General features: G+C 67.5%; 2 protein-coding genes across 15 annotated transcripts in view; one reads left to right on the forward strand and one right to left on the reverse strand.

Moving 5' to 3' along the window:
• The window catches only part of B4GALNT1 (beta-1,4-N-acetyl-galactosaminyltransferase 1), a 39,160-nt gene extending 33,443 nt beyond the window's left edge, over positions 1-5,717 (forward strand). For 10 of the 12 annotated variants that reach the window (XM_075901748.1, XM_075901746.1, XM_075901747.1 and 7 more), the window contains 5 exons: positions 1,787-1,888; positions 2,082-2,269; positions 2,810-2,950; positions 3,702-3,939; positions 4,492-5,717. In XM_075901748.1, coding sequence (XP_075757863.1) covers positions 1,787-1,888; positions 2,082-2,269; positions 2,810-2,950; positions 3,702-3,939; positions 4,492-4,706 — 884 coding nt within the window. In that variant the 3' untranslated portion in view covers positions 4,707-5,717. The remainder of the gene's footprint in view (positions 1-1,786; positions 1,889-2,081; positions 2,270-2,809; positions 2,951-3,701; positions 3,940-4,491) is intronic. The other 2 variants (XM_075901744.1, XM_075901755.1) reach the window with 2 other exon arrangements.
• Positions 5,718-6,367: 650 nt separating this feature from the next.
• LOC102454781 (solute carrier family 26 member 10-like) lies at positions 6,368-17,701 on the reverse strand. Of its 3 annotated transcripts, none has more exons than XM_075901741.1 (18): positions 17,391-17,701; positions 16,024-16,134; positions 15,431-15,588; positions 11,908-12,072; positions 11,487-11,639; positions 11,287-11,369; positions 10,962-11,109; positions 10,717-10,830; positions 10,334-10,411; positions 9,977-10,072; positions 9,427-9,533; positions 9,147-9,216; positions 8,799-8,900; positions 8,386-8,446; positions 7,781-7,866; positions 7,451-7,505; positions 7,238-7,344; positions 6,368-6,806 (listed from the first exon to the last, which is right to left on the reverse strand). In XM_075901741.1, exons 1-18 carry the CDS (start codon positions 17,641-17,643, stop codon positions 6,780-6,782), a joined length of 1,974 nt encoding a protein of 657 aa, XP_075757856.1. In that variant the 5' UTR covers positions 17,644-17,701; the 3' UTR covers positions 6,368-6,779. The 3 variants fall into 3 exon arrangements, with proteins under 3 accessions (XP_075757856.1, XP_075757855.1, XP_075757857.1); XM_075901740.1 differs by having other exon boundaries at positions 8,799-8,978; positions 17,391-17,695; XM_075901742.1 differs by lacking the exon at positions 8,799-8,900.
• Between the last annotated feature and the right edge of the window lie 3,548 nt (positions 17,702-21,249).

The raw sequence follows: 21,249 nt of genomic DNA on the forward strand, positions 1-21,249 counted from the left end.
CCGCGTCTCCCTGGTCTGCTGGGGGGGGCGCTAGCTCCGCGTCTCCCTAGTCTGCTGTGGGGGGCGCTAGCTTCGCGTCTCCCTGGTCTGCTGGGGGGGGCGCTAGCTCCGCGTCTCCCTAGTCTGCTGTGGGGGGCGCTAGCTTCGCGTCTCCCTGGTCTGCTGTGGGGGGCGCTAGCTCCGCGTCTCCCTGGTCTGCTGTGGGGGGCGCTAGCTTCGCGTCTCCCTGGTCTGCTGGGGGGGGCGCTAGCTTCGCGTCTCCCTAGTCTGCTGTGGGGGGCGCTAGCTTCGCGTCTCCCTGGTCTGCTGGGGGGGGCGCTAGCTTCGCGTCTCCCTAGTCTGCTGTGGGGGGCGCTAGCTTCGCGTCTCCCTGGTCTGCTGGCGGGAAGCAGCTAGTGCGTTTGTAAGTAGGGATCCGATGTAAGTCGGATCCATGTAACCCGGGGACTGCCTGTATACCAAAGGGATATAATCAAAAAAAAAGTGATGGTCATGCCAATTTTCTTCCACAATTTGATCTGAGGAAGTGGGTCTGGCCCACGAATTCTCATCACCTAATAAACCATCTTCTTAGTCTTTAAAGTCCCGCTGAAAGATACGGCACGTGGGACATTTTTACAATGTTTGGGGGCAGCAGCGTGCTGGCACCCAACGTTAACGGCAGTCGGAAGATATTTGATTCAAGCGCCCGTTGGCAGTTCTCTGTCAGGCCCTCGTGTCTTTGCAAAAACAAGTCTTTCCTGTCCCCTTCGCCCCGGGGGCTCGAACCCTGTTCTCCCCTGCTCAGCGAGAGTCAACGAGCTGGCGGGTGAGTCCCCGCTGCTCACAATGGCCTGGGAGTTTGCCTCCCCCACATCAGCCAAGTAAAGAGCACCACAGAGACTAGTCCTCTCCTCAGTCGGCAGCTTCATTTCCAAGCTGGTCTCTGAGTCAGAGGGCATGTCTGCACAGCAGCGTTAATTTGGAGTAAGAGAGGGAGGGTCTCCGCAGCAGCGTTAATTCAGAATAAGAGAGGGAGGGTCTACGCAGCAGCATTAATTCAGAAGAGCAGAGGGCGCGCTTCCTTCCCCTTCCTGCTGCGCAGACAGCGCCAAACGCAATCGGCGCAGCTGAAGCCGTGTTGCTTAATTCCACCCTGGACCTGCAGTGTAGACGCGCAGGAGACCGGGTTCATTTTCCATGGTGCGTGGGACTTCCGGACCTTTGCCCATCCACTGCCAACCTCGGCGTCCGCCAAGAACCCGCCGGCAGGCCCCCTCAGAGATGCCAAGTGCCCATGGTGTCCAGAGGCGGGAGCGGACCCGCCAGCCCCCCTGAATTCTCACCACCCAGCAGTTCCGCCCCCCCAGACCGTCTCTGAACCGGAGACACCCCCTGTCCCCTCTCTTGGTCGGCCTGGGCACATTTCTGGGCCAGTAACGCCGGTGCCCCCGCAGCCTGGTCAGACACAGCCGCTTGGCCATCCCAGGGTGGTTCCCTGGCTGCCTCTGAAACACCCGCCAGGCCCCCGGAAACCCCTCAGAGCTGCCCCCCCGATGCCAGAGCACCGGGAGGGGGGAGCAGCTGCAGCCAGGCTGTTGGGGGGAGGGAGAGGGAGAAACTGGCTTGGCCACGCAGCCCATGTTGCCCCCCCCCCCCGTCTCCCAGGCCAGGGGCAGGGGGGTGGCCATCGACAGGGCCAGCTGGGAGAGAGGAGAGCCCCCCCCCATGGAGTCCCGGGGGTCCCAGAACTCCCTCCATGCTGACCCCTCCTCCTCCTAGTGCCTGTCTCCCCTTTGTTTTCCAGTGCAGTTTGCCACCGATGGGCACGAGGCCTTTTTCACCATCCGAATCCGCCACGCGCCCACGCCCAAGCTCTATAACCCGGGGTCCTCGGGCGACGGCAGCGGTGAGTGCCTGGGGGCACCAGGGCCGGGGGAGCTGGTGCCAGGCGACCTGCGGGCGGAGGGGGAAAGCCCAGGGCAGTCGGGGTGAAGGCCACCCCAGCTGGCCCAGCTGAGGCTGGGATGGGGAGGTTCCCCCATCCCTCGAGTCCGGGGTGCTGCTCCCCTCCCCCACAAACCTCTCCCCCCACCCAGCAGATTACAACATCAGCGCCCTGGTCACCATCGCCACCAAGACCTTCCTGCGCTACGACAAGCTGCGTGCGCTGATCGCCAGCATCCGCCGCTTCTACCCCACCGTCACCATCATCGTGGCCGACGACAGCCAGCGGCCCGAGCCCGTGGGGGGGCCCCACGTCGAGCAGTACTTCATGCCCTTCGGCAAGGTGGGGGCCGGAGAGAACCCAGGGGCTGGGGGCAGCGGGGGCGCGGGAAGACGGTGGGTCGGGCTCTCAGGGCCTGGGGGGCACAGGGCTCAGAGGGCCGGGGGTGGCGGGGCTGGGAGCGGCGGGGGTGTGGGAAGACGGTGGGTCGGGCTCTCGGGGCCTGGGGGGCGGGGCTCAGAGGGCCGGGGGTGGCGGGGCTGGGAGCAGCGGGGGCGCGGGAAGACGGTGGGTGGGGCTCTCAGGGCCTGGGGGGCACAGGGCTCAGAGGGCCGGGGGTGGCGGGGCTGGGAGCAGCGGGGGTGTGGGAAGACGGTGGGTCGGGCTCTCGGGGCCTGGGGGGCGGGGCTCAGAGGGCCGGGGGGGGCGGGGCTGGGAGCGGCGTGGCTGGGAGCGGCGGGGGTGTGGGAAGACAGTGGGTCGGGCTCTCGGGGCCTGGGGGGCGGGGCGGGGCTGGGAGCGGCGGGGGTGTGGGAACACGGTGGGTCGGGCTCTCAGGGCCGGGGGTGGGGGGGGCAGGCCCTGACATGCCCCCTCCCGCAGGGCTGGTTTGCGGGGCGCAATCTGGCCATCTCCCAGGTGACCACCAAGTACGTGCTGTGGGTGGACGACGATTTCATCTTCACGCCCCGCACCCGGGTGGAGAAGCTGGTGGACGTGCTGGAGAAAACCAGCCTGGACTTGGTGAGGGGGGGGGGTTGCAGGGTGCCTGGGAGAGATAAAGGGGGGAGTTTGGCCACATCTGGGGGGATCCCAGGGGAGGATCCCACCCTCCCCCACACCCCCTGCTGCTTCCCCCTCTCCCCCCAGCCTGGCTGCAGAGATGGGGGCCAGCGCCCCGGGGAGGGAGGGGAGCCCCCTAGTGGCCATTACCAGACACGACACGGTAGGAGTCACCGGCGCGACCCCTGCCGGGAGGAGACCCACAAAGTCCTTTTCCCCTGCGCTGGGGGCATGTGAGTCCTCGCCCCAGAGACTGGGGGCGGGTTGGGTCACAGGAACCAGTGTCAGAGCGCACTGCTTCGGGGGGGGCCGCCCAAGGCCCCCCAGGGGAGGGGGGAGCTGGATCCGGGTCCCTAGGAGGGGGGGACCCAGGGGAGGAGAGAGCTGGATCCAGGCCCCTAGGAGGGGGGGACCCAGGCGAGGGGGGAGCTGGATCCGGGGCCCCAGGAGGGGAGAGCTGGATCCGGGCCCCTAGGAGGGGGGGACCCAGGGGAGGGGGGAGCTGGATCCGGGCCCCTAGGAGGGGGGGACCCAGGCGAGGGGGGAGCTGGATCCGGGCCCCTAGGAGGGGGGGACCCAGGCGAGGGGGGAGCTGGATCCGGGCCCCTAGGAGGGGGGGACCCAGGGGAAGGGGGAGCTGGTGCAGAACCCCCCCCACACACTACCCGTGGGAGCCGGTCCCTGCCCCCACTCACAGCCGTGTGCCCGGCAGGTCGGGGGCGCGGTGCGGGAGATCACGGGCTTCACCGCCACCTACCGGCAGAAGCTCAGCGTGCAGCCGGGGGGCGCGGAGGGCGACTGCCTGCAGATCCGCCAGGGCTACCACCACCTCCTGGAGGGCTTCCCGGCCTGCGTGGTCACCGACGGCGTCATCAACTTCTTCCTGGCCCGCACGGCCAAGGTGCTGCAGGTGGGGTTTGACCCCCGGCTTAGCCGCGTCGCCCACCTTGGTGAGTGGGGGGGGAAGGGGCTGCATTGGCCACACCCCACAGCGCTGCTGTGCCTGCCTAGTGGTTACAGCAGGAGGGGGCAGCTGGAAACCAGGACGCCTGCGTTCCAGCCCCATTTCTGGGCGGCAGTAGGGTCTAATGGTTAGGGGGGGAGCCAGGATTCCTGGGTTCCAGTCCCAGTTCTGCCACTGACTCACTGTGGGATTGGTCACCTCCCCTCTACCTCAGTTTCCCTCTCTGTTGAATGGGGGGGTAGCTTGGGGCTCCGTTGTGGGCCAAATGGCGGGGGCCTGGCAATCGGGCAGGGACTATGTGGCAGTTTCCTGCCTCCAGGGTCCGGTTCCCAAAATCCCAAGGGGGAGGCTGGGAGAGGGGGGCAGCTGGGAACCCCCAGCGCCTTCAGCCAAGGGAGGTCGGGGAAGGGGGTACCTGGGGATGCCCCAGGGTTTCGGATCGTGGGGAGACCAGGGCTCAGGGATGCCTGGGGGGAGCCCCACAGCCCCCCCCCAGCTAGTGGTGCTGTGCCGCGTTGACCCCCCCCCGCCCTGGCAGAGTTCTTCATCGACGGGCTGGGCGTGCTGCACGTGGGCTCGTGCGCCGACGTGGTGGTGGACCACGCCTCCAAGATCAAGCTGCCCTGGCAGAAGACGGAGAGCGAGAAGCAATACGCCAAGTTCCGCTACCCGCCCTCGGCCGACTCCAGCGTCAGCGTCAAGCACGGCCTCTTCTACTTCAAGAACCGCTTCAAGTGTATGACGGGCAACTAGCCCCCGCCCGCCGGCCCCGGGCACCCCCAGGGGGCGGGGCTTCGGTCCGTGCACCAGGCCGGGGGGAGCTGGAGTCACGGAGATCCTGGGCAACTCCCCGGAGCGCAGGATGCGGGGGAGGACGGGGCACCCCCAGGAGATGCTGTTTTATACTGGACAGACCCCCCACCCCTGTTCCCGGCCGGATTTCTCCAGCGCCCCCTGCAGGAGAGAACAGCCCCCCGCCCCCACCTCCAAGCTGCCCCGGGGCCAAGTGCCCGTGCCACATTTGAATCTTGTGCCAAGTGTTTGTAGCCCCGGGAGATGCCCACGGGAGATTCCGGTCAAGTGCCAAAGACTGCAGCAGCAGGGAGCCTCCAGCAGGGGGCGCCCCCTCGAGCAAGGGGAGGGGGCGTCTCCCACAGCTGGGGAGGGGGGCCTGGCCATGGGGGGGGGGGACAAGCCCCTCCCAGGGGCCGAGGTCTCTGTCCCTTCTTCGAGGGCGTCAGCTTTCCCCACAGAATCCAAGCACATGGGCACAAGCCACAGGGACGGGAGGGGCGTGGCTGGCCCCAGCTGTGCCCCACACGCCAACCAATCTCAGCCCCACACGGCTCAGAGATGGCAGCGGGTGATCCCGTTGCTGAATCTAAGCCGGGGGGAGGGGGAATCTGCCCCCTTGCTCTCCCTCCACCCTGTGACTCCTTTATTAACCCAGGACCTTGCCTGTTGCTCTAGGGAAACTGAGGCAAGGTGATGTCAAAGTTTCCCTAGAGCACCGAGGCGGTGTGTGGGTGAGGGAGGAGCCGGGTGCTGCCAAGCTGTGCCCACGGGTGAGCAGATCTGGGGCGAGCTGCTTGGGGCCCCCTCCCTGCCCCACCCCACCCCACTTCTCCCAGTTTCTATTGTGGCAGGGAAAGAAGAACTTTTAGGGAGAAAAAGGTGGGTTTTATTTATAAAAATTCCAGATGTAAATACTCTCCAGATGCCCTCCGAGCCCCACCCACTTCTCCTGAGCTCCCCCCCCCCCCCCCCTCCGCCTTGATTCCTCCCATGGGGTTTTAGACCAACCGGAGACAAACTTTGTACCTTTTTTGTAACGTTAGTTCCCGCCTCCCCAGCAGGCTGCAAACCCCCCCCCCCCAGTTTTCTCCCTCCCTCTCACCCCCGTGGGTGCACGGTCACCCCGCCGGTGGCCCAGCATTGGGGGTGAAGGGGGGATGGCACCAGCATGGCCCCAGGCTGGGGGGACACTGAAGCACACTATAGCGGCAGAGAGGCCAGGCCCGAAGGCAGCATGGAAGGGGAATCAGGCCCTTTGCCCCCCTCCCCCCCTCAGCTCTCCCAGGACCCAGGGGGAGAAGAGACGGGCCCCCCCCCACCCCGCCTGCCAAAGCACAGTCCCTGCTGCCCAGCCCTGCAGGAAGCACCAGGGGTGCCCGCCCCACTGCCATGTGCCCACAGGGCCCGGGCCCGTGATGCCAGCAGCCGCAGCAGCTCCCCCAGGGGGCTGCGGGAGGGGGGCTGCCCCCCCCACACACACACAATGGGGGGGGGGACAATAAAAGGGATTTGGGATCCTTTCTGAGGTTTAGACCCTGCGTCAGCGTCTCTGTGGGGGGATAAATTCCTGTTCCCAGGCCAGCCCCTGCACTGGGGGGGGGCAGATCTGGCTCTGGAGAAGCTCCCCCTGACGTAGGCATGAGGCACAGAGCCCCCCCCAATCAGAACACCAACGTGCCCTCACATGGGGCTCACCTATATTGGGCCCCACCCCCAAAGCTGGCTTGGCGGAGGAAGGACTCCCCCCCACCCCGGGCAGAGGCAGAGAAGTGGCTGCCACGCTGGCCACGCCGGCCACCCCGATTCCCAGCCAGCCGGGTCCCTCTGCCCTGTGCTGCTCCGGCCCCCGACCAGAGAGCTGCGGGTGGCCCGTCGGCTCGCCCAGGAGATCTGGGGCAGGAGGCCCCGCCGCCCCGCCCCGGCGCGGCTCAGCGGGCTGCGCCTGCTCCTTGGCACGGAGCAGGAATTCTCGGCGCCCTCCGGCTCGGCCGGCAGGCTGGTCCCCGGCTCCTCGCTCCAGCGCCGCCGGCCCTACACCCAGATCGCGGGGCTCTTCTCCTGGAGGGACAGAGCGGTGTGAATCGTGGGCACGGGGCACATTCTGCAACCCCCCCCCCCGGCCACACCCGGCCGCCCTGCAGGAATGGGGCAGGGAAGCCAGCTCGTTGGGCGTCTCCTTACCAGCCCCCGCGCCCTGGAGGGGGGGGGGGGATACAGCACTGCCCCCCATACAAACTGGAGCTGTCTGGGCTCCCCACCATGGACAGAAAAGGGCCCGTGTCCCATTCTCAGGCCAGTCCAGCCCTCCCCACGGACCGGAGCTGAAGCACCCTAGAGGGGAAGGCTCCGTGTCCCATTCCCCACCCCTTGGATCCACCAGCTGCCCCATCTCTGTCTGGATTACAGCCAGGTCCCTAACGAGGGCAGCCCCCCCCCCATCCCAACCCATCCCCCTGCCCTGGAGGGGAGCCCCCGCGCCAGCCCCTCACCGTGGTGTGCGTGAGGTAGGAGACGGCATCCTGGACGGTCACAAACAGCTGCTGGGGGGCGAGGTGCTGCCCCACGCCGCTGCGGCTCAGCGTCTCCAGGACCTCGCCTGCGGCCAGGGAAGAGACGACGCGGCTCAGCCCAGGGCCCTTGGCGCAGCACTGGGCTCCCGCGGGTCAGAGCCCCCCCAACTACCTGCCCCCCCCCCGACTCACCGTTACAGGCTGCCAGGTGCATGCGGATCCCGGCCTGCTGGCTCTCCACGCACATCTGCAAGGCAAGGAGAGCACAGGCTGGCACCTCGGAGCAGGCATAACCGCCTCCCCCGCCCATGTGGGCCTCCCAATTTTTTCCACCCATGTGGAGAATAAATTTTGTCCCGTGCGCCAAGGCATGTGCACCACCAGGAGGAACACATGCTGCCGGCTGCGGGCGCTCTGCCTTGGAGTCCCTCCTGGGTGGCTGCCCAAGTGCCCAGCTCACAGGGAGCACCAATCCCACCCCCACCCCCCCCTCATCCCCCCACTCCGGATCTGCCTCGCTACCTGGAGGAGCAGCCGGGCGCCGGCAGAGTCCACAAAGGGGATCCCACTGCAGTCGAGAATCGCGGCCTGGGTCCTGCCAGCAGCACCTGCCGGGGAGGAGCAGAGGGCGTGATTGCACCCACCCCACCAGCTGCCCTGGCATGGAGGGGCCCAGCCAGACGGGTCCCACGGAGCACGGCCACCAGCGAGACCCCTCCCTGCAGAGGGGCTGGGAGAGTCCTGGGTTGGTGCCCTGCCCTGCAGAATCCCATCTGGAGGAGACTCCACCTCTCCAGCCCCCCATGACCACCTCTACCAGCCCACGAGGGGGGCCACTGGGGCCACAGCCACCCCTGCCAGCCCACGAGGGGGGCCACTGAGGCCACAGCCACCCCTGCCAGCCCACGAGGGGGGCCACTGAGGCCACAGCCACCCCTGCCAGCCCACGAGGGGGGCCACTGAGGCCACAGCCACCCCTGCCAGCCCACGAGGGGGGCCACTGAGGCCACAGCCACCCCTGCCAGCCCACGAGGGCGGCCACTGAGAGCCACCAGGGCTGTGGGGTCGGACACGCACCCCCCACCAACACCCCCTCCAACCGGGGAGCTGCGGGGGGCCCTGCGTACCTGAGCTGGGCTGCCCGGCTCCACCCTCAAGCCCACAACTGGGGCTCGGCACGCAGATCTCCTGAGGGGGACACAAATCTGTTAAGGCCACCTCAGTGGTCACCCAAACCCCTGCCCAGGGCCCTACTGGGGTCCCCCCCTCCCCTCGTCTCCCAGGATCCCCTACCGTGGGCCCACCTCCAATGGGGATGTCAAGGAACCCCCAGCAGGGTCAGGGTGGGGGGAGAGGGGTCTACCAAGCCCGGGCTGGGCGGCTGACAGGCCACGCGGGCAGTTCCACTGTGGGGAGGATTCTGGGGAAAGCAGCCTCGCTCCCAGGATCCGGGGCCCTCAGGACGTGGGATCGGGCGGGATTTGGCCTGTTCCCCCACCCCCGGGCGGAGCCCCCCTGAAATCTCCGCTGGCCCCCGTACCACGGTGCTGATGCTCATCTTGGCGGAGCCCTCCAGCGCCTGCCGAGCCTTCTCCCCCCGGCTGCCCCTCGGCGGGCCCAGGCCCAGCCGCCGGCTCAGCGCCTGGCGGAAGAAGCCCCGGTTGCCGTAGTAGATGGGGGCGTGGTAGGCCACGATCTTCACCCCGGGGATCTCGAAGCACTGGGGGGAGGCGACAGAGCGTGGGGGGAGGCCGACAGGCCCTGCCCACGGGTGCGTGTCCGCCTGGCCCCCCCAACCAGAGCACTGGGTTGCCCCATGGGGCCGGGAAGGAGGTGCCTCCTCCCCGTGCTCTGCCAGCGCTCCAGGGCCCGCCCCCGGCGCCCGTACCTTACGGTGCCGTTGGACAGGCCGGTAGATTTCCGTGTTGGCCGCTTTGCCCAGCACCATGCACTCGGCCCTGCAGGAGAGACGGTGCATCAGGCGGGGCGGCAGGCTGGTGCCCGCTGGAGGGAACCCCCAGGGCGCCGAGCAGCCATGCCCACGCCCCTGGCCAGCCGCTCGTGGGGGGCACTTGTGCAGGAGGCGGGGGGGGGGGTCGACAGCCACCCCCCAGCCCACGCCAGAGCCGGTCCCCAGCCAGCAAACCAGGCGCGGGGCACTCGGGTACCTCTGTGTGCGGCAGATGACGGTCATCATGGAGAAGACGACCCCCACGGCCAGGCCCACGTCCACGTTCAGCACGACCACGGCCAGCCAGGTGACCACCCAGACAGCCTGGAACGGGAGGGCAGGGTCAGAGGGGCGCGCCCAGCCAGCTGGCCCCCAGGGTTCGGCTGCTTGGGGCCCATCTCCCCCGCTGTCCTGAGAGCCTCTGGGGGCAGCGTGGCCTAGTAGGCACAGCCCCCAGCAGGGACGTGCTAGGCCCAAAGCCCTGAGGGGCCTCCCCCCTCTGAGCCTCGTCTCATTCGACAGCGAGCGCGGGGACCATCTCGCTCTGGGCCAGGGCAGTGCCAGGCCGCCAACGCTCCCCTAACGCCAGTAGCCAAGGGGTGCGGGGCCCTGACCGTGCAGAGGGTCCAGCCCCGGAGAGCTCTGCCGTTGTGGGAGCTGGCACCCCGGCTCCGTGCTCTGGCCAGTTTCAGGGGGCTGGGCTGGGGGGGAGCAGCCCCCCAGCTCCAGCGCCATGCCCGCCTGGGGGGGGGGGTGCAGCTGCTTACGAAATCGATCCGGCTGATCCGCCAGAGCTCGGGCAGGTCCCCGAACTGTAGGACCATCTGGCGCAGGCTGGTGACGTTGATACAGGCCAGGACAGCCTGGGAGGGGAGGGACGAAAGGCGCGTGAGTGGCAAGCTGGCACCCCCAGTCCTAGGCTAGCTGGGAGCTTGGCAGTGGGCCGGGGGGCGGGGGGATTGGCGGGCAGCAAGCCAGGCTCGCAGTGTCTGCTACGACCCAGCAGCCTCGCCCCCAACCCGGCTGGCTCCCGGGGCAAGGGCAAAGCCACCCCCAGGGGGAGCTGTGCCCAAAGGGAGGGGACGCCGGGCCTGGCACCCCCCGGGGTCACCCACACACCTCACCTTGGGCAGGGAGTGGAAGAGGGGTCCGAGCCACATGAGCACCATGAACACCACCGCGCCCGAGAAGAAACCCGCGAGCTGCAGAAAAGGACGGGTTAGCCGGTAGGGGCTGCCCGGGCACCGCCAGCCCCAGGCTGGGCCCTGCAGGAGGGGCCCCAGCACAGCACGGAGACCCCCAGAAAATCCCCCGCCCCCGGTGTCCCGTTCAAGGCCTCGGTGCCAGCCTCCTGCCCTGCGCCCAGGAAGGAGAGAGCTCCGACGTGCCCCGCTGAGACCTGGCAAACTCGCTGCACAAGCCAGCCAGAACTCTGGGGGGAGCCCACTCCTCCTCTGTGCCCCCCCAGGCACATCACCCCCCCCTCCTTTCTGTAGCCCCCCCGTACCTGGGTGTGCCCCCCAGCGCTCTCCAGGATGTTGGTGGTGGCCAGGGTGGCCGAGCTCGGGAAGCAGGCGAAGAGGGAGGAGACCAGGTTAGAAACGCCATGAGCCAGCAGCTCCTGCCAGGGGCAGAGACAGGACAGGGCTACGGGGACTGGCCAGGAGGGGGCCTTGGCAGACACCGGAGCCTCCCAGCTGGGCAGGGCCTTCCTACCCCCCGCCCCCGGCAGCCCGAGCCCGCCCCACACACCTGGTTGGGGTCGATGGTGTAGCCATGCTTCTCGGCATAGATCATGGCCAGCGCCACGGAGACGGCGTAGGCCACGAACCCGATGGCCACGGAGTCCCCGAGCACCTGGGGCAGGGCCTGCAAGGCCGGGAGCCGAGGCTGCGGGAACCTGTGTGGGAGACAGAGGCAGTCACCGGACAGAGCCACGCCAGGCGGAGGGGAGGCCACGGACCCGCCCTGGCCAGGCCACGACGCTGCCCTGGGTTGGTTCCTGCAGGATGCTGCCTGGGGGGCCCTGAGGTTGCCCCTGTGACAGCCGGGAGGGGGTGGGCGGGCGACTCCTTACCCGGCGGGCAGGGGGCCGACGATCTGCACGTTGTAGCGCGTGTCCAGGGAGGAGGCAAAGCAGACGCCCGTGGCAGCCAGCACCTGGGGGGAGAGCGGAGCCGGCGGGTTACCCCTCCCCTGCTGCCCAGCGCCCGGTTCTCCTCCAGGCCCCGGGAGCCAGGCCTGTGGGCCGGGTGGGGCGGGGGCAGCAGTACCCACCACCAGGATCTCCCCCGGGATGGGCGTGGGCAGCCGGCTCCGGAGCCGCGTGTTCAGCTCCTTGATGGGCAGCAGCAGCGCCAGGCACAGGGCGGAGATGAGCAGCTCGGCCACGTTGGTCAGGGGCAGCGCCCACGCCACCGACGCCAGCGTCTGGGGACAGCACGGGGTGCGTCACAGGCAGGGCAGGGGCCTGCTCCCCTCCCCCCGCCCTTGGCCTCTGCACCCTGCCCCCCTTCCCCCCCTCCACCCCCAGCCTCTTGTGCCCCCCCTTATCTTCTGCACCCAGCCCCCGGCCTCCCCCCCGGCCTCTGCACCCCACCCCCATCCTCTGCCCCCTGTCCCCAGCCCCTTCCTCCCCCCGGCCTCTGCCCCCCTTCTCCCCCTCCGCCCCCAGCGCTCTCCTCGCCGCCCAACGCACCTTGAAGATGGCGAAGCAGCCGGGGCTGCGGGGCAGGGGCAGACCCAGCAGGCTGGGCAGCTGGGAGACCAGGACGTGCAGGGCGGCCCCGTTGGTGAAGGCCTTGACCACCGGCTCCGAGAGGTACGTGGCCAGGAAGCCCAACTGCGCCGCGAACATCGCCAGCTGGGCGGGGGCGGGGGGGAGGTCAGCGCTGCCGGCACGGGACAGGGTGCCTGCCCGCCCCCCCCATGGAGCCCCCCTCCCCTCCCACCAGCCCCCTCCCCTTATCCCCCCCATGGAGCCCCCCTCCCCCCAGCCCCCCCTTATCCCCCATGGAGTCCCACTCCCCTCCCACCAGCCCCCCCTTATCCCCCATGGAGCCCCCCTCCCCTCCCACCAGCCCCCTCCTTATCCCCCCGATGGAGTCCCGCTCCCCTCCCACCAGCCCCCCCTTCATCCCCCATGGAGCCCCCTTCCCTCCCACCAGCCCCCCCCCTTATCCCCCCGATGGAGTCCCACTCCCCTCCCCTCCCATCAGCCTCCCCTTCATCCCCCATGGAGTCCCATTCCCCTCCCCTTGCACCAGCCCCCCGTTATCCCCCAATGGAGCCCTGCCCCCCTCCCACCAGCCCCCCTTATCCCCCATGGAGCCCCCCTCCCCTCCCACCAGCCCCCCCTTCATAAGATAAGAACTTAAAAATGGCCAGACTGGGTCAGACCAAAGGCCCATCCAGCCCAGCATCCTGTCTGCCCACAGCGGCCAATGCCAGGTGTCCCAGAGGGAGTGAACCAAACAGGGAATGATCAAGCGATCTCTCTCCTGCCATCCATCCATCTCCACCCTCTGTCACACAGAGGCCAGGGACACCATTCCTTACCCAGCCTGGCTAATAGACAACCTCCATGAATCTATCAATGGCTATCTAGTTCTCTTTTAAACCCCGTTCTAGTCCTAGCCTTCACACCCTCCTCAGGCAAGGAGTTCCACAGGTTGACTGTGACCTGTGGGAAGAAGAACTTCCTTTCATCTGTTTTAAACCTGCTGCCTATTCATTTCATCGGGTGGCCCCTCGTTCCTATATTATGGGAACGAGTAAATAAGGGTCTGTCTACACTACAAAGTTCATTCCAACTAACAGCTGTCAGTTCGAATTAACTTTCATAGGCGCTACACAAGCAAGCCGCTAGTTTGAACTTAATTCGAACTAGCGGAGCGCTTAATTCGAACTAGGTAAACCTCATTGCACGAGGACTAACGCCGAGTTCGAATTAACTAGTTCGAATTAAGGGCTGTGTAGTCCCTTAATTCGAACTAGTGGGAGGCTAGCCCTCCCCAGCTTGCCCTGGTGGCCACTCTGGGCACCACCAGGGAAAGTCATCTGCCCCCCTCCCAGCCCCGGAGCCCTTAAAGGGGCACGATCTGGCTACGGTGCTCGTGCCAGTTGCAAGCCTGCCAGCACCCAGCCAGCAGACCCTGCACCTGGCACGGCATGAACCAGCCACCCACTGCCCCCCAGCCCTCCGCCTCTTCCCGGGACCAGGCTGGCGGCTCCCAGGAGCCTGCCCAGGGCCGCAAGAGGCAGGCGCCCGCCTGGTCTAGTGCAGAGATCGTGGACCTCATCCAGGTTAGGGGGGAGGCCTCCAACGTCCACGACCTCCGCACTAGGCACAGGAAAGTGGCCGTCTAGGGCAGGAGAGCTGCCAGCCTGGCCACCAAAGGCCACATGCAAACCCAGGAGCAGGTTTGCACAAAAATCAAGGTGGTCCAGTGAGAACCCCGACCCTGAGCTTAGAACATAAGAACATAAGAACGGCCGAACTGGGTCAGACCAAAGGTCCATCTAGCCCAGTAGCCTGTCTGCCAACAGCGGCCAACACCAGCTACCCCAGAGGGGATGGACCGAAGACAATGACCAAGCCATTTGTCTCGTGCCATCCATCTCCAGCTTTCCACAAACAGAGGCCAGGGACACCATTTCTACCCCTTGGCTAATAGCACTCCATGGACCCAACCTCCATGACTTTATCTAACTTCTCTTTAAACTCTGTTCTAGTTCTAGCCTTCACAGCCTCCTGCAGCAAGGAGTTCCACAGGTTGACTATTTGCTTTGTGAAGAAGAACTTTCTTTTATTAGTTTGAAGCCTGCTACCCATTCATTTCATTTGGTGTCCTCTAGTCCTTCTATTATGGGAGCTAATGAAGAACTTTTCTTTATGCACCCTCTCCACACCACTCATGATTTTATAGACCTCTATCATATCCCCCCTCAGTCTCCTCTTTTCTAAGCTGAAAAGTCCCAGTCTCTTTAGCCTTTCTTCATATGGGACCTGTTCCAAATCCCTGATCATTTTAGTTGCCCTTTTCTGAACCCTTTCTAAGGCCAAAACATCTCTTTTGAGGTGAGGAGACCACGTCTGTACACAGTACTGAAGATATGGCGTACCATAGTTTTATACTTCCTCTCCTCCTTCCCCTGGCTTCCCCCTTCCAGCTCCCTCCTCCCAGGTTTCCCCCTCCCCTCTCCCACCCTCTCTCTTCCCCTCTTCCACCTCCTTTTCCCAGTCTCCCCAGAGGTTAATCCTCCCCCCGCCAGTTTTGTTAAAGAGAGTTTCTATTTTTGAACACATGGGTCCTTTATTTTTTACATCAGGAAAGGGGGCTAGGGATAAGTGGAAGGAGGTGAGGGAGGAATGGGGTACGAGCCCCCGATGGGGAGGACTGGGGTGGCTCTGCAGGGCTCCTCGGGGTGGAAGCTCTCCTGCAGCCCCCCGAATGACCCCCCCGGATGGCAGCCTGCGGCAAGTACAGCTGGGCTGATGGCCGAGTGCTGTGATGTGCCAAGTGTGGGCACTCAGGGTGCTCCAAGCCAGGACTGCTTTGCTGTCCCTCATTGAGGTAGACAAGCAAGCGGGGAACCCTGAGAACTGTTTGTCCGGGGTGGGGGTCGGGTCCCTTTAAGCACAGCCCTCGGCTAGCCTGAGACAGCAGCTCCATGCTCTAAGTCCTAACCTGATGCCCTGCCAGCACCTGTTCCGGCCACCCTTAACCTCGGTTCAGGGTCCACTCAATGTGGACATGCTAGTTCGAATTAGCAAAACACTAATTTGAACTAGTTTTTAGATCTAGAAGCACTAGTTCAAATTAGCTTAGTTCGAATTAACTAATTCGAATTGTTAGTTCGAATTAGCGCTGTAGTGTAGACAGACCCTAACTTTTCCTTATTCACTTTCTCCACACCACTCATGATTTTATAGACCTCTATCATATCCCCCCCTTAGTGCCTTCTTTTCCAGGCTGAAAAGAGGAAGTCTCCATTCTGAAAACTGACCATTTATTCCTACCCTTTGTTTCCTGTCTTTTAACCAGGTCTCAATCCAGGATCTTCCCTCTTATCCCAGGACAATGTAATTTACGTAAGAGCCTCTGGTCAGGGAACTTGTCAAAGGCTTTCTGAAAACCTAAGCACACTATAGCCGCTGGATCCCCCTTGTCCACATGCTTGCTGACCCGTTCAGCCCCCAACCCCTCCACCAGGCTCACCATTAGGAGCCCCACCAGGAAGGCCACGGTGGCCGCCAGGCCCACGCGCTGCTGCTCTGCCCGTGCCAGCTCCGCGCTGGTCGCGTTGGGCTCCAGGGGCCGGGGCACCAGCTGCTCCACCACGGAGCCGGTCATGAGGCTCACCACGGCGAAGGTGCCTGGGGGGGGAGGGGAGACGGCCCCTGAGCACCGCCCGGCGGGTGCCCCCACGCGCCCACTTGCATGCCCTGCACCCGCCTGCTCCTGGCCATGCACCAGCTACCCATGGGCCATCCCATCCACACACACCCCCACGGTCCCCCTCAGGCCATCCGCACCCCCCCAAACATACACATACACGCTGCCAACTGCAATCCCCCAAACTCTGTCCCTCAAGAGCCCATCCCCCGTATGGATCCCCCCTCTGCGTCAGCCCCCTGCCCACTCCCTGGGGGAGGGCACTAGCTTTGGGAAGGCCCCATCTGGGGTCAGGCCCTGTTCAGCCCTTGGCTGGCTAGCGTAATCTCCCAGCCCCCCCACCAACACCATCATGGGATGCCCAAGGAAAGAGCTCCCCCCCCGTTTAACCCCACGAGCCCTGGGGGCCCACTCACCGGTGGAGACATGGCGCCCAGTGCCAAGGAGCGTGTAGAGGAGGACGGGGAAGAAGGACGTGTAGAGCCCGTAGACAGGGGCCACGGAGGCCAGGAGGGCGAAGGCCATGCCTGGGGGACCCGAGAGGGGCAGGGGTGAGTGGCATCCCGTCCCACTGAGCTGCTAGGGGCCGAGCGGCATCCCCCACCGAGCGCTCAGGGAGGCTGCTGCGTCCCGGCCGGGGGCAAGACAGAGACGGAGACTGGGAAGAGCAGCCCCCCACACACAACGCGGCTCCTGCCTGAGGGGGCATCATAGCCAGGCCAGACCCTGCTGACCCCAGAGTCCAGCCCGTCTAGCCCTTCCCCTCTCAATGGCTTTGTTACTTGCGCGGGGGGAAACTGAGGCACAGAGGGGAGGAAAGAGGCAAGTCAGTGGCAGGAGTGGTCCTGACTCCTGCCTTCCCCCACTCTCCTCCCCAACCTGGGGGGGGGGGAGGAATGTTCCCTGCTCTAACCACTAGCCCCCACTGCCCTCCCAGCCCTGAGGAGACAACTCCGGAGTCCTGGCACCCAGCCGCCCGCTCTAACCACTAGCCCCCACTGCCCTGGGTACAGAGCCCCGGAGTCCTGGCACCCAGCCCCCCAGCTCTAACCACTACCCCTCACTGCCCTGGGTACAGAGCCCCGGAGTCCCGGCACCCAGCCCCCCGGCTCTAACCACTAGCCCTCACTGCCCTGGGTACAGAGCCCCGGAGTCCTGGCACCCAGCCCCCCGGCTCTAACCACTACCCCTCACTGCCCTGGGTACAGAGCCCCGGAGTCCCGGCACCCAGCCCCTCGGCTCTAACCACTAGCCCTCACTGCCCTGGGCACCCAGCCCCCCCGGCTCTAACCACTAGCCCCCACTGCCCTGGGCACCCAGCCGCCCGCTCTAACCACTAGCCCCCACTGCCCTCCCAGCCCTGAGGAGACAACTCCGGAGTCCTGGCACCCAGCCGCCCGCTCTAACCACTAGCCCCCACTGCCCTGGGTACAGAGCCCCGGAGTCCCGGCACCCAGCCCCTCGGCTCTAACCACTACCCCTCACTGCCCTGGGCACCCAGCCCCCCGGCTCTAACCACTACCCCTCACTGCCCTGGGCACCCAGCCCCCCGGCTCTAACCACTACCCCTCACTGCCCTGGGTACAGAGCCCCAGAGTCCTGGCACCCAGCCCCCTGGCTCTAACCACTACCCCTCACTGCCCTGGGCACCCAGCCGCCCGCTCTAACCACTAGCCCTCACTGCCCTGGGTACAGAGCCCCGGAGTCCCGGCACCCAGCCCCCCGGCTCTAACCACTAGCCCCCGCTGTCCCCTTGGGGCGGCCCGGCCCGGCCGCCGCTCACCCTGCGGGATGTGCACGATGCCCACGGTGAGCCCGGCCAGCGCGTCGCCCAGCAGCCAGCGCCCGGGGCGGTAGCGGGGCAGCCAGGCGCACACGGGCAGGCGGCGCCGCAGCAGCCGCAGGGCGGCGGCCCCGGAGCAGCGGCAGCCCCGGGCCACCCGCCGGCGCAGCGCCCGGGCCGGGCCGCTCTCGGGCTCGGGCGCCCCGTAGAGCTGCTGGAAGCGCCGCTCCGTGAAGGGCACCGGGCGGCTCATGCTGGCGGGCCGGGCGGGCTCCGGCCGCGGCCCCTTTTATAGCCCCTGGCCCGGCCCGCCCCCCCGGGGCGCCCCGCCCCCGGGTCCCGTCTGCCCCCCACCGACCCTCAGCCCCGCCCCCGGGTCCCGTCTGCCCCCCACCGATCCACAGCCCCGCCCCCGGGTCCCGTCTGCCCCCCACCGACCCACAGCCCCGCCCCCGGGTCCCGTCTGCCCCCCACCGACCCACAGCCCCGCCCCCGGGTCCCGTCTGCCCCCCCACCGCCCCCGGGTCCCGTCTGCCCCCCACCGACCCACAGCCCCGCCCCCGGGTCCCGTCTGCCCCCCACCGACCCACAGCCCCGCCCCCGGGTCCCGTCTGCCCCCCACCGACCCACAGCCCCGCCCCCGGGTCCCGTCTGCCCCCCACCGACCCACAGCCCCGCCCCCGGGTCCCGTCTGCCCCCCACCGACCCACAGCCCCGCCCCCGGGTCCCGTCTGCCCCCCACCGACCCACAGCCCCGCCCCCGGGTCCCGTCTGCCCCCCCACCGCCCCCGGGTCCCGTCTGCCCCCCACCGACCCACAGCCCCGCCCCCAGGTCCCATCTGCCCCCCACCGACCCACGGGTCCCGTCTACCCCCCACCGACCCACAGCCCCGCCCCCGGGTCCCGTCTGCCCCCCCACCGACCCTCAGCCCCGCCCCCGGGTCCCGTCTGCCCCCCCACCGCCCCCGGGTCCCGTCTGCCCCCCACCGACCCACAGCCCCGCCCCCCAGGTCCCATCTGCCCCCCACCGACCCACGGGTCCCGTCTACCCCCCACCGACCCACAGCCCCGCCCCCGGGTCCCGTCTGCCCCCCCACCGACCCTCAGCCCCGCCCCCGGGTCCCGTCTGCCCCCCCACCGCCCCCGGGTCCCGTCTGCCCCCCACCGACCCACAGCCCCGCCCCCAGGTCCCCTCTGCCCCCCACCGACCCACGGGTCCCGTCTACCCCCCACCGACCCACAGCCCCGCCCCCAGGTCCCATCTGCCCCCCGGGTCCCATCTGTCCCCCACCAACCCACAGCCCGGCCCCCAGGTCCCATCTGTTCCCCCCCTCCACCCCCAAACCTGCCAGGTCCCATCTGCCCCCACTGACTCTCAGCCCCTCCTCCCAGAGATGCAGGCAGGGTGCCGGGTGCGGAGGGCGCTCAGCCTGGGGTGGCCGGAGCCGCTTTGCTCCTGGGGGCAGATGCTGCCCGATGCCCAGCACCCCCCTGCCAGCTCCCCCGACCCAGGGGCCCGGCTCCTGGCGGAAATGGGCCCTTTGAATCCCAGCCCCCGAGGCCCCCAGGCAGAATGGAGGGGGCTGAGCAGAGACCCAAATTCCCAGCTGTGCCCAGCGCCCCCTGCCCAGCCTGGGGCCTCCTGCGAGCCTGGGGCATGGGGGGGGACAAATCTGCTCCCGACCTGAGCACGGGACACCCTCCCATCCCCCTCCACCAGCCCCCCCTATGTTCTAGCCCCAAGTCCTGTTCCCAGCTGGGGGGGGCAGCCTGGTGATCTTGGCGCAGTGGGAGGGGGCGCACCAGGGGCAGCCTCACCCTGCAGGCCCAGACACTGGATCTCCCGGGGGGCTCAGAGCCTCTGATCCCCCAAAGTCCTGCAGCCAGGCAGCCCCCCACCCCCCACGCCCTGAGCCACAGTCCCTGGCACCTCCCTGCCCTGCCCCGGGCCTGGCCTCTGCCTAACCCCTCCCGGGAACCGGGGAGTGAATCCTTCCGTGTAAACAGGATCTTCCCATCCCGCTGGCTGCGAGAACCCTGCAGGGAGGGGCCACCCGCTGGCCCAGTGTCCCTGGGTCCCCCAGGGCCTGCCCCCCGGAGCCACACTCACGCCAGGCCCCGCTCCACGGAACACAGGAACCCTGGCTGGCCCGGGGCTGAGCCAAGCACACACGGCGCCCGGAGCCAGCGACGGGCCAGGAGCCCCGGCTGCCGGGCTCCCGGCCTGGGCTCACCCCATAATCGCCTGCCCTGCTTCTTCCCGGCTGCGTCTGGCACCAGCCACCAGCCTCTCGGCTGGACGGCCCTGCTCCCGGCCGGGGGGGAGGGTAACGCCCTTGGCCTTTGTGAGGGGAGCACCCGGTCCTCTTCATGTCTCCCCTGCACCCCTCAGTGTGTTTGTCCCCACATGCCCCCCTCTACCCACCCATATGCTTCTCTCTCCGTAGATCCCCCTCTAGCTACCCACCCCGCCCCCTGCGCCCCATCCACATGGCCCTTCGGGCTGGCTCTTCCCAGCCCCCCTCTCGCTGGCCCTCCCTGGGGGGCTGTGGTAGCCCAGGGCTGAGCCCACGCTCAGAAACTGCGCCCCCATCCCACCAGGGAAGGGAAGCTGGGGGAGGGGCAGGACCTGTCGGGCTCCCTGGCCCATCCCCCCAGCATGTCACTTGGCTCACCATGCTCAGGCAGAGGCTCCCCCAGTGGGCACGGTGCCCGAGCCCCCATCTCCAGCGCCCGCCTCTCCCGCTCCCGGCCGGCTGCCCCACAGGTGCTGGCTAGAACATTGGTTGCAACAATGCCTCCGGCCTTCCCCCAGGAGACTGGAGGGGGCAAGATTTAGCTCGTGGGCGGGGGGGGGGAAGGGAGAGGCAGAGAAGGTTCACAGCAGAGCCCCTCCCAAGGGGATCACCTCTGGCTCTCCCTGCAGCCAGTGGGAGTTAGGCACTGAAGTACCCATGAGGTGTTGGGCTAAAGGCCTTGAGCCCAGGAACCGGCTACTCCTGCCCACTCCCCAGGCCCCCCTTGGCCAGGCTACGAGTGGGCAGGGGAGGGACCACAGCTCCCCAGTGGCTTCCAGCTCACTGCCCAAGGGCCCCCCGGCTCAGAGAGCCCCGTCGCCAGCAGCGGGCACTGTCCATCATCGCTGCGCCCAGCTCAGCGACCGCCCGGGGCTGCCCGCCTCGCCTGCCTGGCACTGCCCGGGCACCGCAGGCCGGTCTGCGCTGCCCCATCTTCCCCTCTGCGCCCGGCCCAGTCGTGTGCTCTCAGCGGCCTCTGTCCAGCCCATTCTTCAAAGTCTGGGTGGTGCACGCAGGAGCCCGCGGCCTTCCAATTCCTTCCATTGTCTCCCTGGCGTCTTATCGCGCCGGCTGGCTGCCCGGCCCGCTTGCTCAGCACGTCCTGTCAGCTTTAATCCCACCTCGGGGAGGCCGAGGCCCGCTGCGCCTCAGCCCCCCATTGTTCGCGGGGCGGAGAACGCCAGGACGGGTTCCTGTGTTTCAAGGAGCCTCCGAGGGCCAGGCTGGCCGCCTGCCACTTGGCAGCCCGGCCCACTCCAGGGTGATGGGCTGGGGCCGCGGAGACTCATCTTCGCCCCCCCACCCCCGCCCTGGCCGCTATTGTCTGACGGCAGGAAACCGGCCCTGCTCGGAGCGGGGAACACGCGAACCCCCGGAGAGGCACGCTCAGGCTGCGCAGGGCGGGTTAGCGGGCACCCAGGGCACAGGGAGAGACCCACATCTGGGAGGGTGCCCGGCCCATACGCAGGGGCAGCTAGCACGGGACTCCTGGGTCCCCTTCCCTGACTCGGAGGCAGTGGGGACTAGTGGCTAGAGTACAGCCTGGCCATCAGGACCCCTGG

Source organism: Pelodiscus sinensis, chromosome 19 (genome assembly GCF_049634645.1).
Source record: "Pelodiscus sinensis isolate JC-2024 chromosome 19, ASM4963464v1, whole genome shotgun sequence".
Lineage (NCBI taxonomy): Eukaryota > Metazoa > Chordata > Testudines > Trionychidae > Pelodiscus > Pelodiscus sinensis.